We start from the raw sequence: 18,181 nt of genomic DNA on the forward strand, positions 1-18,181 counted from the left end.
ATTTACGGTGTGGATCAAAACATAGGAAGTACATTTCATATATTGAATAGCTGAATTATTGTTCACATCAAAACTCTGTTTGTCGGCCTTCTCAGGTTTCCACCAACAAATGGGACACTGTCTCCTAGCGACTGTCGGCCCGACGGCCTCCATCCCTCCGCCGATCCAAACCTTTATCAGCCGTTGATTGAGGAATCCCATGTAGTCAAAAGATTAGGCCGCTGCGCGTGCAGGACTGGACTTCGTCGCACGTGAGATCAGAGAGAAAAAGAGGGAGCGGGTCCCAGTTTAATTTGAGACTAGTGGTGGGAGTGATCAGGTGGGGACGGACGCAGCGGGCTCGTGTGAGGCAACAGGCGTCACGTGAAAGCTTCTCTATCAACTTTCTCTTCTTTTGATGGAGCTGTAAAAGTTGGGATATTGGGCCGATCATTGGACTTCTCTTCTTTATTGGGCCGATCATTCTTGGACTTTAAGCGTTTTTCAAGTGGGCCTTCAGCAGTTCAAAATTGATGAGATACAAAAAAATTTGCCTTTTCAAAAGTTTCAAATAAAAAAAAAATGCTTCTTGAAACATTATTGCTATGTTTGTTTTCATTTTCAACTTATTTTCGAAACAAAGCAAAACATACCCAATATTTGCCATCATTCAAAAATATCTTATTTAGGTGTCTTAAACTGTTTTAACATAAATACATACATATATACACACACACATATATAAATATATATAAAAAATGCATGATATGACAATGATTTGACAATGAATAGTAATTTTTATCTCCCAAAACACAATATTAAACATATAATACTTATTTTAAATTATCTCTAAAAATAAATTCAAACATACATATTATTTCTAACACACACTTATTTATCTTTATTTTTCTCTCTCTATCTGCATAAAACACAACAAAACATTCAAAAAATAAATCCAAACATTATGTATATTTTTAATTGTCATAAATCAAAGTAGACAATATTAAAATTTATTTTATTAAATAATAAAAATATTTAATATTATATACACATACACTATAAATTATTGCAGCCTAAAAACTATAAAAATCAATACTATCTACCTTGTTTAAACAAAATTTATGTGAAAATATAAATTTTAACCACAATTAATTAATATTAGATATGATTTTACCTATGATCAAAATATTTGCTACAATTTGTAATAGTAACAAATATTTTAAAATTTTACTGATAAAAACGATATTTAATGGTTATTGTAGAATAGTAATTAATTATTAATTTTTTATATTTAATTAGTGAGAGTAGGGTGAAGATGAAATGAATGTTGATTAGAGGTAGAAGATGTGAAGAGGAGCAACATGATTAGGCAATATATAGGGGCAGGGGCAGGGGCAGGGACAGGGGTAGGGGTAGGGGTAGGGGTAGGGTTTTATAGTGAGTAGGAAGGGAACAACATGATTGGAGATTGGGCGAGTATAAAGGCTGTCTGTCATTCAAAGCGATTGGAAAGAACCAAACACGTCACAATCATATTTTAATTCCTTCCTATTTTGGCCAAACATCTCTCACCTACCCCACCTATCAATTCTTCAATTTTTTGCCCTATTTTTACTCACCAACAAATACATCACTAATTACACGTATAAAATTTATATTCTCTATATTTTATAGATATAATGTCGGTATATATTAAATGGAATACAAAATATAACATTGTCTAAACTTTTTTAGACCACCAGACTGGGAACTAAGGCTTCGCCGAGAGCCCGACCAAGGATTATAACCCAAGGAGGGCGACGGGGCGAGCTCGGCAATGACTGGCTGCCTAGTTGGCAGGCAGGAATGAGCAAAAAGGGTATTAATATTGTCTAAACTTGTTTAAAAAATTGAATTTATCTCCCTCAAGGGATATAATCTATGTTGGGAGCCAATATTTGTTAAGAAAAAAAAAAGGGGGTATTTTATATTTAATATATTTTTCACACTTTTGGGAAAAATGTGATATATGAGAATATTTACAATTGATTTTTGGAGATTTTATTTATTCATATCTCATCAAGAATTTCTGTAGAAAACTTTGTGAAGATTCTTTATTAAAGTACAATGACCTTCATATTTGCACCAAGTTCACAAGATCTGACACAATATTACCATTGCATTAATAAAGACTTTACATGTCACTGTCAACACTAATATATATCAATACACAGATATGTATGTGTATTGCCAAATGGGGAAGAACTAAGTGGATCTAAAACTCTTAGTGGGGCCCTTCTGATTAAAATGGTCACACTCTCAGAAGATGGCAAGTCAACAGTTTCGCCCCATCTCAGCCCAATTTATGCTGCCATTTTGGCCCAGTACCCATTCACTCATCTGTTGAAGCAAATCAATGGGCCTTGAACGTTAGAAAGTTGGGCTCCTAATTTCTATTTTAAAATGACTAAACAAGTCATGAGTGAAAGCATAGTCAGTCAAAAATTGTACAAAGGGAGTTGTTGGCTTGAAAGATCTGAACCAAATATATAACAAGTGCAATACACTTGTTATTTGACTGGTTTATATCTCAGAAAAAATGACCAATGACATGACAAGTGTACACACTTGCTCTGTAATTGATTTGGTTCGTTCAACTATAATTTGAGTAAGAATTCTCTTATGAACATCTACTTTATCATACTTAATATTAACTAAACTGGTAACACGAAATTCCTGCATGTATATGATGTGATGTCATTGTTTTATGCAAAATCAAAAAAAAAAAAAAAAATTGAAAAGAAAGGGTAAAATGAAGGTGAAATTTGTGCAGCTTTTGATGGTCCAAGAACAAGACAGCAATTTGATTGAGTAGAGACTATCAATATCCTCAAGGCAGAAATGAGCCAAAATGGAGAAGAGAAGTGCGGAATGGGACATGAGCGGATTTAAGGAGAATATGCAAAAGCCCTAAATTGCTTCGCACATGTGAACAAAACGATGGGGAGCTGCACAAAATCCACTGTCTCTGCACTCACCTTTTGCTGCAGACAAAGGAGTTATATACAAAAAAGGGTTTCTTGATTTGATGTATCACACCCGAAACTCATCCCCAATCTACTACAACAACAAACTAATACATCAAGTTTGGACCATGGGATTTTTGTACTCTTTTCATGGGTACAACGAAACCCACATGCTGTCTATACATAAAAGATCAACCTCAAACAGCTGTCTGTGATTCGCCACTGCAGGCAAGAACAACAAATGGGCTGTGCATTGAGTTCGGTCTTAACCTCTAATTCTTGAAATAATGTTTGGATTATGAGAGAAATAAAACATCTTATAAGAAGAACTGTATAACCAATTTGATAGTGAAAGGACACTGAACAGGCAGAGGCTCTTTCCCCACGGCTTTCTCCTTCACTCACTCACTGGGTGTGTGTGTGTGTGTGTGTAGATAATGGAATTAGAGTTCCCCAATGCAAAGACAAAGAGAAGTACTGCTATATATCTATCTATATGGCATAATACTATTCTTGAGGGCAGAGCAGAGCGCAGCTCAAAAGGAGAGCTCTTCAGCTCCTTCTCAAAATACCCAAAAGGATTTGCGATTTGTGCTTCTCGTCTGTATTTGCATTCCTCTTTTTCTTTATATATATACGCAGAAAACAAATATCTTTTCAGGGTTCATAAATTTCTTCTCTTCTCCTCTCTATTCCCATTTAAGCGCACAAGCCAAGAACAAATCTGCCTCCAATTATTGCCGCCTTCATCTTCATTTAATTCTTGGTACATCCCCACAAAGCATTACGATTTGGGTCTTCACACACACACACACACACACACAGAGAGAGAGAGAGAGAGAGAGAGAGGGAGGGAGATTTAGGGTTCTTGGTAATGGGGTGGATGCAGAGTTTTGGGAAGAAACAGTGGAGAAAGGTGTACTGGAGAATAAGAGCAGCGATGAAGAAAGCGGTGAGGAAGGGAAGCAAACCGCAGTTCAGATTCCAGTATGATCCCTACAGTTATGCTCTGAATTTCGATGATGGTTTGGGAGGGAAGGAAGGTGGTGTTGTTCAGGAAGCAAAATTGCCGGAATGTCCAGAAAGCATCATTTGTGTGTTTGTTGTGTTGGCGGAATGAATGATGATAGCAATTAATTAGCAACATTTGGGAGACCATTTTTCTTTCTTGAGCTATTTGTTATTAGTACTGTCATGTGTACTAATAACAGTGCAATTCCTATATTTTTTACCCTATTACCCATGCACATGGAGTACTTTTTCATTGAAATTTGGGAAGAAATACCATATTTTGAATGTGCAACTATGCAAGTATACGAGCATTTCTCTTACGGTGGCCCCCCAAACCCAATGTACAAACAACCAAAAGTTCGGTGACCATGTAAGGTGGTATTAAAAAAACATGCTAAGTGCACAAAATGTATTTTTTAAATGCCTTATATACAATGAACACGCATTTTAACTATGGAATACAATCTGAATTCTTGGATGTAAAGTGGATATTAGTGCGAAATACATTATCCGAGTACCTTCACAGTCGCGGTAACTGTTGCAACAACCATGTTCAACTTGTCGGGGAATGATACACTTGGTATGGTTTCTTCAGTGATAAAAGCTAATCTACTAATTAAGACAAGATGCAGAAATGTTAAATAATTCATATTTATTTGGGAGCCAGGTGCAATGCAATAAGAGTTCCACAGTTGTTATAGAATTTACATGGGGCTAAAACCATACACAAGTACAGACATTGCTGATTCATGACAAATCACCTCTTCTACATGACCTTCTGAGCTTCATTTCCTTTCGGTTTAGGGCTCAAACAGCAGGATCCTCCAGCACAGCTGTAGATAGATCGTTTATTCGAGGGTAAGAGGCTTTCTCGTCGAGCTGGGTTTGCACCCATATCAGCATTTTCAATAGGCTTGGCAGTTTTGGATCTGTTAAAATACAAACATACATTAAGCAACTCTTGTTTATCTTGTGGCAATATAATGCATTAGATACTCAGCAAGTGAAGCGCAGTAACATTAATAGTTCACCACATCAGTGAACTTCCACAATGACATGTTGACCCTGAAAAGGATTATGCAATTGGCCAAGGATAGTCAAGAAAAGAACTTTCATGCAGAACAAGATTTTCACTACATGAATATGCTCGCCAGGTTTGTTTTTAACTCTGATTTGATAACTAGTGTTAATGTATCCAAGAACCGTGAGACGATGCTCGGAAAAGGTTATAGATTTTATGAATTATATCCATATTCACAAAATTTTCTCCATACAGCAGAGACTAACCTTTTTCATGGCTTTGACTGGTAAGGATGGCTGCATTCACCTCACTAGCAGTCTTAAGACGCTGGGATATATCAAGCAGCTCACCAACTGGGCAGTTGGAGACATCTTCAAAAGCAAGCAGTGCAACAGTCCTCTCCAACTCTTCTAAAAAGCCTTGCTGAAATTATGGATATCCTTACAATGAGATAAATGAAGTAATAAAGTATAATTCCAGAAATGGTACATTCTATTGATACCGCAGAAAAAGGTAAGGATAATATGATTGCATGTGTCCCAGTAAGTAATAGAACCACTAAGCTACACCAGTTAAGAGCACTGATAATCTTCATTATAATGTTACACGAAAAGTGGTGAATCAGTTTGATTACATTTTCCTCTCCCCTTGGAGCAAGTTCCTCTTGAGCAAACTCCAAAGCCTCTTCTACCTTCCCATTTCGGATCAATTCTATCAACCTTTGCTGTTGGAGATGAAAAAAGAGTTGGGGATTGGTATCCAGTATCTGCATTCAGAACAATCAAAATATATTGTTACAATGTGAAAAACAGGAAACCAAACATGTAAAGCTGTGGCTGGAGATCGTCCCCTGTACTAATATATTAACAAGATCAAAATTCAATCACAAGTCCTGGCAACAAACTTGTGATTATCAATACCATGGATTCTGATGAATTAGTCAGAATTACTTGGAAGCAGTAGCAAAGTCATATCCTCACACGCACCTCGGGGTTCAAATCATTAACTTTTTCAATAGCATCCTCCACATTACCACTCTGTACTGCCTTCTTAACTGCCATACGATCAGTGATAGTTGCAAGATCTATATCTGCTATTTTCTGATAAGGAAATTGATACATACGTATAACTACTTACTTGTAAATCAGACAGACTAACACAACAGATTACAGAAAACTTCAAAAAGGATACGCTCTGTCCCAGATTCGAGTCTGAATTTTTCCGCAGCCTCCACATAACCTTCGGTAACCAGAAAATTCATCACCAATTTATTCATATCCTCCTTTCTAACTTTAACGTCATTCAGCTTTTTCTCCCAATCTGCCCTAGTTATAACTTTCTTCGATGTAGCCTGTAAAAGTAACCCAGATGTATAAGAAAATACAAATGCACTGAATAGTTTTATGCATGCAGCATTATTGATCATAGACCAGAAGGGCAAAGAATAAATCAATGACACAAAAATAGTCTTATGATGAGCCTAAAAGATTATAATACCTGCTAATTTACCAGAAATGACATGTAAAAGAAGTTCATGAAGTAAACACATTGATATAAATATTTTACACATTATCAACAAGAATAATAGTACCCCCAACACACACACATACAACAAAAAAAAAGGAAAAAGCAAACTGCGAATAATCATACTTCAGCCTCATATAAACCCTAAAAAAAAAAAGAAGGGTTTCCACTGATTCTTCTAACAAAAACAATAAATATGCTCCCAGACATTCTCGCTAGGCAATAATTTCTTTCTTTCTTTTTTTTGGATAATATACCTGTACAATACTTTTCGGCAATCAATGAATACAAAAGGAACCCTAAAGGGAACAGCACTGGACAAGAAACCCCCATAAACTACTCCGAGAAATCTCACTCTATATTAATCCGCACAAATCGACAGCGGAATTATGTAAATAAGCACATCAACAGTCATAAACCCCTTAATAAGTGAATCGAAAAACACCCAAATAAGATCAAACCCCAAAAAAAAAAAAAGATACTCAGAACACGCAATTCTTGTTTTCTTGTTTACTTCTAATTTTGCTGTGGCGATGCGGCTGCGGGCTGGGAGAGAGGGGTTTACCATGGCTTGGATTTCGGCGAGTTGGCGAATGACAATCCAGAACAATGACATCAGTATTCACCACTCCGCGCCCTCACAACCCATGTAATAGGAAAAAAAGGTTAATCCAGCTCCCCTTCATTTACCTTCCATTAACTAAACATTTACTCGCTCTGTCAATTTGTTTAATTTACCGCGCAGTGTTGATGCAAAGAACTGTAAGACAATAGTTTCGGGCCCTGGGAAACTGAGGTCGGGGGAGGGGCGGGGGTACTTTTTTCCGTAAATGCCCCTAGACTTTCCTTTTTCGATTTTTATATATTAGTGGTGGCACCAAGTTATTTCTGTGTCCATATAATAAATAATATATTATATTTTAAAATATATTTAAATAAAAATAAAATATATTAATTTGACATTTAAGTTAATGTAAATTTTAAAAAAATTAAATAAGTCACTTAAAAATTATTTTTTGAATTACAAAAAATTAGTGCAGCAGTGTCAAAATCGTCATTTTATTTTCTTTGTATAAATACAGAAAAAGATAACAATGTATTGATAAAGTAAATATTTATAATTGGCATAATTAAGATGGTGTTTGGCTAATTTTTTTATAATATCTTATAAACTCTTATATCTCGTAACATATTTTAGGAGTTTATAAGATATTAGATCTTATTTTAAAAATAAGTTTCTAAACTGTTTGGATAAAATAAGATATTAGGGTGTTTAAAATTACTAAAATGGACATAATATCATTATAAATAAATAAGTTGTTATTTCTTGACATATTTTATTTTAAAATACTTTAAAACACTTTTATAAATTGAACACATTAGTTTAATTATAAATAAAATTAATAGATAATCATTTTTTCAATAATAAAAAAAATAATGAATTATTACCTAAACTTTTGTACAGTATTATATTATGTCAATGGCAATCATCGTACGTATACGCAACACGTATTTTAATGTGTTATTTATATTTTAACTAATAATAAAATTAAACAAAATGGAGTAAATTTAATATGTGAATGCAGTACTTTTTTAAATAGATGTGACTGAATAGTTAATTGGTTGAAAAATTAAATCGGAGGTAGGAGTATTTGGGGAATGAAATTAGATGTGGTTGGGTGGCGGGAGATGGGAATAATATGAAATGTGTAAAGAGGGGAGAGTCGTGTTCTGACAAGGCAGTTAATTATTTTACACACATGACTTAACGTGGTTACTTTCCTAATCTTTTCATACTCCGCATGACAACCGGCCAACGCGGCGTATATTGACCCACCCCCGCTTTCCTCTTCAGTTTTCACTTCTTGAAACTTCCTTTTCTGACTTGTTGAAATCCCACTGAAATTGGTGGATACCTTCTGCCCGATTTCTTCTCCCCATAGTTATATTTCCTTTTTATTTATCTATACTCCCGTATCAATGCCTGTATTTATGTGTGTCCACTGAAGAATAGGGGTTGGGATTTAATTTTTCTTTTGGGGTGTGGGAATATTAGGGTTTTTTGTATTCTTATTTGTAGGTTCGATTGGACTGAGATGTTGATGGTGGAGACAGACGAGGGATCGCCGGTGATAATGGATCAGATATTCACTTTGGAGGAGGAGTACGAAGATGTTCTCCTCGACGTTGAAGCTTTTTGGAGATTCGTTGGGCCGCCACCCGGTTCTGAGGTAATTTTTGGACTCTATGCATACTACTTGAGAATGTTAATTGATGTATTTCCATTTTTACTTGGTGATGACTGGTTATATACTGGGTAGACTTTGTTCATATTTTGTTGTGGTAACTGGGGCTGGGGTGGTTTTGAGGGTGATGATGAATGATTTACTGTCACTTGATTTTATGCAAGTTTATGCCATGTTTTCCGATCTGAATTTCAACTGACCTCTTGCCTATACTTGGCAATTTTGCTTGGAAAATTGGATTTTCATGTGCACTTGGATTGAATCATGGTGTGTGGCTATCGACAGTATAGTATTTGTTGTTATGTATACCAGTTTTCTTGAAGTTGCTCTGATTTTTTCGGACCCATTTTAGCTTGTGGTGTTTGGATCACTTCATGGATTGATCACTGATGGTGTGCAGCTTTATGCGTGGATATTGATCTGATTGGAGAATCATTTTAACTCTGAGAACTTAACAAGGATTAGTCGCTTGAGTGGATGTAGTGTGATACTTTTTTCTATTTAAAAATTCTTAAATAGAAAGCCTTTATGTACTATGGCATTGTTTCAGTCACTTTCCTTTTGTGCTTTTGAGTTTGCCCCATGAGAGTTAGTAAGAAGAAAGATTTGATATTCCAATCTCTGAGAGTGTAACCATTTGCAGACCATGGATGAATTTCCCTTGGAAGAGTCTGTGTAGGAGCGAGATGGATTTACTATTTGAGTTGTGGCATCATTCGGGACCTCACAATACTGTTGCACTGTGTTGTCTCATAAACAGGAAACAAAAGCAAAACAAGAACTGATCAATTTATCATGTAAATGGCTTATGAAATGGTTTCTCTTCATAATTTCCCATCATTGCTACCTCTAGCACCCTGCCTCCTCCTTCCCCATATTAGCCTCTGCCTGCCATGTGTTAGGGTGATTTTGTGCAGACTTGTTCAGATAACTGGGTTAAAAGTTGAGTTTCCTCCTGCCGTTGGGGGGTTCATGGTTTGACTTTGTTGATTCTCCATGACTTTAGTCATTGTCAATTTGCAGGGCAGTAGGGTGGAAGATACAAATGGCCTAAAAGGTCGGTAAGCATTTTTTCTTTTGTGCTCTTTTTTTCGATTTGGGTTGTTGTTCTGTCCTTTTGGGTGTTTGCCTATGCGACTTTCTGAATTTAGTATCTAGCATTTTGCATTGACATTGTTTGCCTTTTTATAACCCCATGAAATATTGGAAGAGACTAATCTCGAGACTTCTGTTGTACGAATTGAAGATTCATCGACCATACAGGGAGACAGGACTTTTGGGGATGCATCCCATGCTGAGTCTAGTTGTCGCGAATTTACTGGGTTTCAGATGTCAGATCTTTCCCATGAATATATCAATCCATACCTTTTTAGGTCAGATGACGAACTATATTTTCCTGATAGTTCTCCTGTTACGTCATTTGGTTACAATGACGGCATTATGGGTGAAGAAAAAAATCCTACAACAGCCTTTGAAGATTTGGTCAGAAATAAAGCCGGACAGAGCAAACCAAAATGTGAAATTTCTGGCCCCAGTTGTTGTGAATTTACTGGGTTTAATATGCCAGATCTTTCCCGTGAATATATCGATCCATACCTTTTTAGATCAGATGATGGAATATATTTTCCTCATAGTTCTGCCGTTAAGTCATTTGGTTATGATGATGGCATTATGGGTGAAGAAAAAAATCCTACAACACCCTTTGAAGACTTGTTCAGAAATAAAGCTGGGCAGAGCAAACCCACATGTGAAATTTCTGGCGCTAGTCCTATAGAAAGTGGCGTTGGAACTACCAAATACAGTTGCATGCCCGCTGTGGGAAACGAGTTCAAAGAGCCTTCTCCTACTACTTTGCCCAATGATTACAGTAAAATACAAGGTCGCATCCCGGGCAAGAAGAATATTCCATCAATTACATCTAATGACATAATTTCTAGGGCTTCTGAAGTAGTCAATGGTGTAACTGGTAGGAAATATTATGATGCTCCCTGTGAGCTGTCTGCTACTGAAGGTATAAGGTGGCCTTCATCCAGCTCACTGTCTTTGATTCCTTGTAAGAACAATGGGCCCTGTGCGAAGGATGAAAAAGAAGAGACAGTTTTTGAATCAAGGAGAACTTTCCATTCTGTTAGTATGGCTGGTGAAACACCTGTGCAAAATTCTACTGTTGTTGCTCATGAATTGGACCCTGTTCTACAGTTCCCAGGACAACCTGCGAAATTGCCACTCCCTCCTGTTAAGGCGGAAAATGATTCCCTGAAGTTGAAGATGGAAAATGAGGTTCCAGAGAAAAATTCTTACCCTTCGAAAATCACTTACCAAGGGGTTCAGAATAACATGACTAGGCAAAGTAATGTTGACTGTGATTCTGATGTGTGTATTCTTGAGGATATGAGTGCTCCAGCATGTCCGAGTCGTACTGCAATGAATGCAAAGTCGATTGTTGCTTCACAATTTTTTACATCTAGAGACACAGGTAACCAGATGGTAGCAGCGCATTCAAGACATAAATCAAATGATGAACGGGTCATCTTTCGAGTTGCTCTACAGGTGAATTTTCTAATCAAAGAGCTTTTGCTGTTTACTTTTGAGTTGCTTTTGAGTAAAGCATCGAGAGTTATAATTCATTGATCTCCATGTCTCATCCTCTATAATTCCCCTCATTTTTGTCTTCTCTTGGATTGTCTGGTTTAGTTTCCTTTTGGGATCAGTGTTATTCAGAGATATGAACAAGAGAAAAGCAGACATGGGTCTCCAGATGGTCTCTTTATGTACTATGCTCCATTGAATAATGCCATTTTATTTAACATTTAGGAAGAGTCTCAAATGGGATCATCACTGGTGTAATTATATTACTTTACCCATTTTAGGCCTTCAGAACTTTGTCATGACCAATTCATATGAGGATTTTATTGGATTTTGATTACCTTCTATGTGATGAGGTGAGGTGGTGTATTTCTGCAGTGAGATATTAGCACATGCTTCATTTATTAGAGACTGTTAAGTATTCTTGTAATCTTGTTCATTAATTTGAGAATTAGCTTTACAGAAAAGTTGCATTTGTTCCAGGATCTTTCACAGCCTAAATCAGAAGCTACTCCACCAGATGGTGTTTTGTCTGTGCCTCTGCTGAAACACCAGGTACATAATTGTGACTTGGTATAAGAACAGAAGCATTGATGTACGCAAGAAATTACGTTGTCTGAGATTCTCAAAGCTTTAGAAAATCCATTTCACTTCTGTTCACTGTTTTATCTACTTTTGTCCTCATAGAATTATAAATAATATTGTATCAATGTTATTGCTGTTAATATCTTTGTTTTTCATTCTATATTAGTGAGTATGTCTTAATTCTTTCTTGTTCAAGTATGCTACTCAATTTTCTTCTGAAGCTAAAAAGTGATAAAATTTTGCTTTAACACTATATGAACAATGATTGGAAAGCTGTTTGGGTGCCCATTTTTTTTATCAATGTCGTAATACTATATTTGTTTTGATTGTAACCCTGAAGCACATATAGTCTTGTTGAACTTCTCTTGGATTGTGGCTCACAATTCATTGCACCGTCATGGAACCATCTAAAACATTTACATTGCAAGATATGTAAATAAAGATATGCAGAAGTATCTTGAATTAAAAAAAAAAGATTTACTTGTGTTCAGTCTTTAATTTTTTCACAAGAGTAGGTTTTGATTGAACAAGATGTCCTATTAGGAATTGGGTGTATTTAAAATTCTGTTAGATTCAACTTATTACAGAACTTGATTAATTTACTTGTGTGACATACATAGAACAAAAGGAGCATTTTGGTATCTTAAGGGAATTGGCAGAGAACTTCTGGATGGACTGTAGATTACGTTGATTCAACTTGTACACTTATATCCATATTTTCAGAACTCTCCTGCTTACAGTTGGTTATGGTCCATAATACATGGCCCAGTTAATGTGCTTTTATGGTACTGTATAATATTAGGGTGCCTGTACACTTTTTCTTCTGTTCATATCATTTCAATCTCTGATCAGTATCACTATCTCGTGTGCCCAAAGAAGGGGGTTGGGTTTGGTGCCCTTTTCTGACTCTAGTTAAGTTTCTCGACAGCGAATAGCTTTATCCTGGATGGTTAACAAGGAGACCAGAAGTGCATGCTGTTCTGGTGGGATTCTTGCAGATGATCAGGTTGCCTTGGGGATTTGCTTTTCCTTTCAATGGTCTACTTATTGATAATTGCCATGAAACTCACATCAAGTTTCACTTTTGGCAGGGACTTGGGAAGACAATATCGACAATTGCACTTATACTAAAGGAAAGGTCTCCACCGTCTAAAACACCTAAAACCAATGAAAAACAAAGTGAAACAGAGACATTAAATTTGGATGAAGATGATGACGGAGCATTAGAGACTTACCACGAAGGAGCTGAACCTTGTCAAGTTAATGGAAGCCCTACTAATGGTGGCAAGGCATCTCTGCAAGCTAAGGGCAGACCTTCTGGTGGTACCCTTATTGTATGTCCAACAAGTGTCCTGCGGCAGTGGTCTGAGGAGTTGCACAATAAAGTGACAAGCGAAGCTGATCTTTCTGTTCTAGTATATTATGGAAGCAACCGTACCAAGGATCCGCTTGAGCTGGCTAAATATGATGTGGTGGTTACAACATATGCAATTGTGAGCATGGAGGTGCCCAAACAGCCTGTTGTTGATGAAAATGATGATCAGATAGGGTCTCCACTGAAAGAATTTTCATCTTGTAGGAAAAGGAAGCTACTTGAGACTATGTCTGATAAAAAATCCTCTGAGAGTAAGAAGACTAGGAAGGGAATCAACAATGAATTACTTGAAAATATGTCTGGTCCTCTCGCCAAAGTTGGATGGTTTAGAGTTGTATTGGATGAGGCTCAGAGTATTAAGAACCACAGGACTCAAGTAGCTAGGGCTTGCTGGGGTCTTCGTGCTAAACGCAGATGGTGCTTATCAGGGACCCCTATCCAGAATGCAATTGATGATCTTTATAGCTACTTCAGATTTCTCAGACATGAACCATATGCTGTCTTTAGGACATTCTGTGAGCAACTAAAGGTGCCAATTCATAGGAGTCCAAAGAATGGCTACAAAAAGTTACAAGCAGTGCTGAAGACTATTATGCTCCGTCGAACTAAAGGTAAAAAAAATCATCATTTTCTCATGCATTGGTTTACATTATCAATTTTCAATTTTCTGCAGTATGAAAAACTTCATTGACTTCTTGAATACCATTTGTCTTTCTGTTTTTGAACACACACTAGTGTTAGTTTTTTCATAATAAGTTTGGGAAAAATAAAATTTCAAATTTTTACATCAAAATAAATAATTAAAATTTGTTAAAAAGAATAAAGCAATGCTATGTATTTTTCAGTAATGATATCATGAGAACATGCTACTAAATTAATTTATTAAAAATATTTCATGAGCTGGATTGATAAAATAAATTTGCTCGAATTTTCAGTGGGTTCAAATTGACCATTGTTGAAATCTAAATAATTATTCAGATTTTGTTCAAATCATAGACCATTATTAATCAATTAAGTAGACAGAATATATTTGAGATAGAAATGAAAAATTAAGAACCAGTACGAAAAAATTAACTTAAGCATGAAAAATATATTTTAACTTCGGCATAAGTTTTACCCATTCTGATACCATACCTACAGGTACTTTAGGCTCTTTGCTCTTCCCGTATCCAAAATACTTATCTCAATGGGTTCAGGCCTGTGTAATGCAAAAATATTGGGTATGTGTAATAGCTATCATAATGGGTCTGGATTTGGGTATTGCCCACCCATTGACATGCCTACAACTAGGATGCTTAAACGCTTTATCATGATTGAATTTATTTATTTGGGGTTTCATATTGGGAAATATATTGGCTTGGCTTGGTTATTCTTAACGAAAGATGGTGCTCCAATTTGAATTTCTATTTGCTTCCACAATGTTTACACAGTATCTCAAATTGAAGGAGCATCCTCCAGGAGCTTAATGATATTTTGATGTTTTAGGTACTCTTATTGATGGAGAGCCAATTATCAATCTCCCACCCAAAACTATAGAATTGAAAAAAGTTGATTTTTCCAAGGAGGAGCGTGATTTCTACTGCAGACTTGAGGCTGAATCACGCGCTCAGTTTGCAGTATGTTTACAATATTGTTAAATCCCCTGCTGTTTGCAAGTATCTTGTGTAGCGACTGGCTTATGTGGAGTTAACCTCTTGCGCTGCGATTTGACAGGAATATGCTGCAGCTGGAACTGTCAAACAGAATTATGTTAACATATTACTAATGCTTCTGCGGCTTCGACAAGCTTGTGATCACCCTCTTCTTGTAAAGGGGTTCAGTTCTAACTCAAAAATGACTTCCTCCATTGAGATGGCAAAGAAACTTTCTCGGGAGAAACAAATTTCCCTTCTGAATTGTTTGGAAGCCTCTTTGGCAATTTGTGGGATTTGCAGTGTAAGCAGTTATCTGTGGGCTTCTCTTTGTTACTGCTGCTGTTGCCATCATTAATATATGTCAATTTTTATTTAACTATTACTCTCCATGAATCACATCTGCTTCCCCAGTGAATGGTTTCTCTCTTATATCTTTCTGGGTTTCCTTTGTGGAGGTGGTGGTGGGCTTCCCCAGTGTATGTTTTCATTTGGTAAATCTCACTTCAAAAATATAGAAATCTTACCAAATGAGTACACACGCCACATAAAGTGGATGCAGGTGGAGGAATGGGAGTACTAAAGCATAAAATTGAAATTTGCAGGAGTAGCAACTTAGAGCATGTATTAAGTATTATTGTTGTCCAATACTAGATCTTATTCTTCCATTTAAAATTCTGTGGTTCAACCAGTGCACTGGCTTATGCTTTAGGCTTTACTCTTTACGCTGTTCAAGCAAAGAAACTAGAAAGGAATAAAATTTCTTTTGCACAGAAAATCCTAGTTGTGAGGGTGGTTTTTCTTTGCAGCACTTCCTGTCTTCTTTTTCTCTTTATTTTTTGTTTTTAAATATCCAATATTTTCATGTCTCTAATTAGTGTCGGGGGAACAACTCCTCGTGAATTTCAGATTCCTGGTTCGTAGATTAACTTCTAGTTTGAATATGTTTATGAACTTTAACAACTTTATAAAATTTTCTAAGATAATCTCCACTAGTTATTAATCTTTTGATTTGTTCATGCTTGGATTTTCAACTTAAATACTTAAGATGCTCATACTTCACAGGATCCACCTGAAGATGCTGTTGTAACTGTCTGTGGACATGTCTTTTGCAATCAGTGCATATGTGAGCATATAATAGGTGATGACACCCAATGTCCCACGAAGAAATGCAAAACCAGTCTTACGATATCATCTGTATTTTCTACATCTACACTACGTATTGCTCTTTCTGATAAGCTGAATGTGGCAAATGCCGCAAATTCTGAAGTCGCTGAAGTTTCTGAGCCTGGTTCGTTAAGATGTCCTGAAGATTCTTCCAAAATTAAGGCTGCTTTGGATCTCTTGTTGTCTCTGTCCAAACCACAGGATTTTGCCCCGAGAAAAAATGGCTCAGAGCTCATTCATGGAGGTTGTTCTGAGAAGTTGTGCATTTGTGATTCTGCGGAAGATAGCAGAACTTTGGACAGGATTAGAGATTCAAACAATTTGGTTAAGGTCATGGGAGAGAAAGCAATTGTGTTCTCCCAGTGGACTGGGATGTTAGATTTGCTTGAGGCTTGTTTAAAAAAGTCTTCTATTCAGTATCGTAGACTTGATGGTACAATGCCTGTTGCTGCCAGAGACAGAGCTGTCAAAGATTTTAATTCTCTTCCTCAGGTTTGACAGACTACTGGTTTTTTCTGTAATCGTTCTCTATTTGAATCTTCAAAGTATTAATTCTGAAGCTTCATGCCAGGTTTCTGTTATGATTATGTCTCTGAAAGCTGCAAGTCTCGGACTGAACATGGTGGCCGCTTGTAATGTCATCCTCTTGGACCTATGGTGGAACCCTACTACTGAAGATCAAGCTATTGATAGAGCACATCGCATAGGGCAGAAACGCCCTGTTTCCGTTTTCCGACTGACTGTGAAGGATACAGTGGAAGATCGCATTTTGCTCCTGCAGGTACCTAAAAAAATTGTCTGAATTGCATGTTTCCCTCATTTTGTTCACTCCTACCAAAAAAGATGTGTATGGAGAAAATGCATTTTACATTGCCTTCAGTTTCATTTTCTTAGATGGCTGATACAAATATTTTTGCCTTTATCCAGCAACGAAAGAGAAAGATGGTTTCATCTGCCTTTGGGGAGGACGAGACAGGTAGCCGACAGACGCGGCTTACAGTGGAAGATTTGAAATATCTTTTCAGGGTTGATTAGGACCTTCCCAAGTATTCGGTTGTCTGATTCTTTCCATATTCTTTATTGCCTAACAGCTTCATCCATATTTTTGCATGGAACACCAGAGCAGATACTTTTGGATATCAGAAACTGACAAGCTTTAGCACATAGCATGATATACAGTTATACTCCTCATTGATTGTTCTCAAAGATTTTCCCCAGCAAAGATTCCCAGGACCGGTTCTTGGACATGATTTTCTTTCTTACACCATGTATAGCAGCAGTTAAAAGAGGTCGGTCGTACAGCAGATATAGGAATCTTGAGGGATTGCTAGAAATTCTTGTCTTCCATTGTAAATGTCCCTTCCTCCTGTTTTCATCATATTTTGGACAATGCCCACCTTTCCAATTTTTTTTATAATTATATATAATTTTAATTTTTTTCGTATATATATGAGAAGACACAATTCGGTGGGAAGTTTAAGAGTTAAAGTCTTGAATGGAGAATTGGAGACTTGAGATTTGTGAGGATGAAATTTGTGAAAAATAGATTTAGAAATAAAATGAAAGATGAATACCTTGAAAACTTGTTTATATTAGAAAATTTTGATACTGATTAGATCATAGATGAATCGTGAAACAATTTTGGTGGATTTGTATATGTACAACTTTAATGATGGACCCATCCCTTAATTTGTTTTGTTGTCTCTATGTATGAATGGATGTGAGAAAAATAAGAATGAGCTCACAATACCAAATTGTGGAGATGCTATAACTATTCTAAAATTTTCACTTCAACAATTTGACCCCTTTGGTCAATAAATTTTGTTTGACGTGAAGACAACATGAATAGTAGGATACTTACACTTTCTTTTCTTGAGATTTAGTATAATTATATGTAGAATTTATGTGATTTAAAAAATTACATCTACTCCTGACGTTTGTTTTCTCCTGACGAATAAGTTTTTTGGTTAGTTAAAATTAATCTAATTTACTAATATTAACAAAAGAATCAATAACTATCTATATTTATCGAATGACTTATTATTTATTTA

General features: G+C 36.2%; 2 protein-coding genes across 5 annotated transcripts; one reads left to right on the top strand and one right to left on the bottom strand.

Annotated features, from left to right (window-relative positions):
* Positions 1–4,630: 4,630 nt before the first annotated feature.
* Positions 4,631–7,363, bottom strand: LOC105167915 (protein GID8 homolog). 3 transcript variants are annotated; one of them, XM_011087790.2, is made up of 6 exons: positions 7,106–7,363; positions 6,208–6,367; positions 6,003–6,109; positions 5,651–5,782; positions 5,283–5,439; positions 4,631–4,924 (listed from the first exon to the last, which is right to left on the bottom strand). In XM_011087790.2, the coding sequence occupies exons 1-6, from the start codon at positions 7,154–7,156 to the stop codon at positions 4,803–4,805; spliced, it is 729 nt and encodes a 242-aa protein (XP_011086092.1). In that variant the 5' UTR covers positions 7,157–7,363; the 3' UTR covers positions 4,631–4,802. The 3 variants fall into 3 exon arrangements, with proteins under 3 accessions (XP_011086092.1, XP_011086091.1, XP_011086093.1); XM_011087789.3 differs by having other exon boundaries at positions 7,055–7,298; XM_011087791.3 differs by lacking the exon at positions 7,106–7,363 and adding an exon at positions 6,798–6,982.
* Positions 7,364–8,328: 965 nt separating this feature from the next.
* LOC105167916 (helicase-like transcription factor CHR28) lies at positions 8,329–17,576 on the top strand. Of its 2 annotated transcripts, none has more exons than XM_011087792.3 (11): positions 8,329–8,771; positions 9,810–9,843; positions 10,033–11,336; positions 11,856–11,927; positions 12,886–12,963; positions 13,049–13,943; positions 14,818–14,948; positions 15,046–15,267; positions 16,029–16,622; positions 16,702–16,911; positions 17,058–17,576. In XM_011087792.3, the coding sequence occupies exons 1-11, from the start codon at positions 8,637–8,639 to the stop codon at positions 17,163–17,165; spliced, it is 3,783 nt and encodes a 1,260-aa protein (XP_011086094.1). In that variant the 5' UTR covers positions 8,329–8,636; the 3' UTR covers positions 17,166–17,576. The 2 variants fall into 2 exon arrangements, with proteins under 2 accessions (XP_011086094.1, XP_011086095.1); XM_011087793.3 differs by having other exon boundaries at positions 8,668–8,771; positions 9,810–9,847.
* The last annotated feature ends 605 nt before the right edge of the window (positions 17,577–18,181 follow it).

This window comes from Sesamum indicum, linkage group LG8 (genome assembly GCF_026168435.1).
Source record: "Sesamum indicum cultivar Baizhima isolate 11 linkage group LG8, ASM2616843v1, whole genome shotgun sequence".
Classification (NCBI taxonomy): domain Eukaryota; kingdom Viridiplantae; phylum Streptophyta; class Magnoliopsida; order Lamiales; family Pedaliaceae; genus Sesamum; species Sesamum indicum.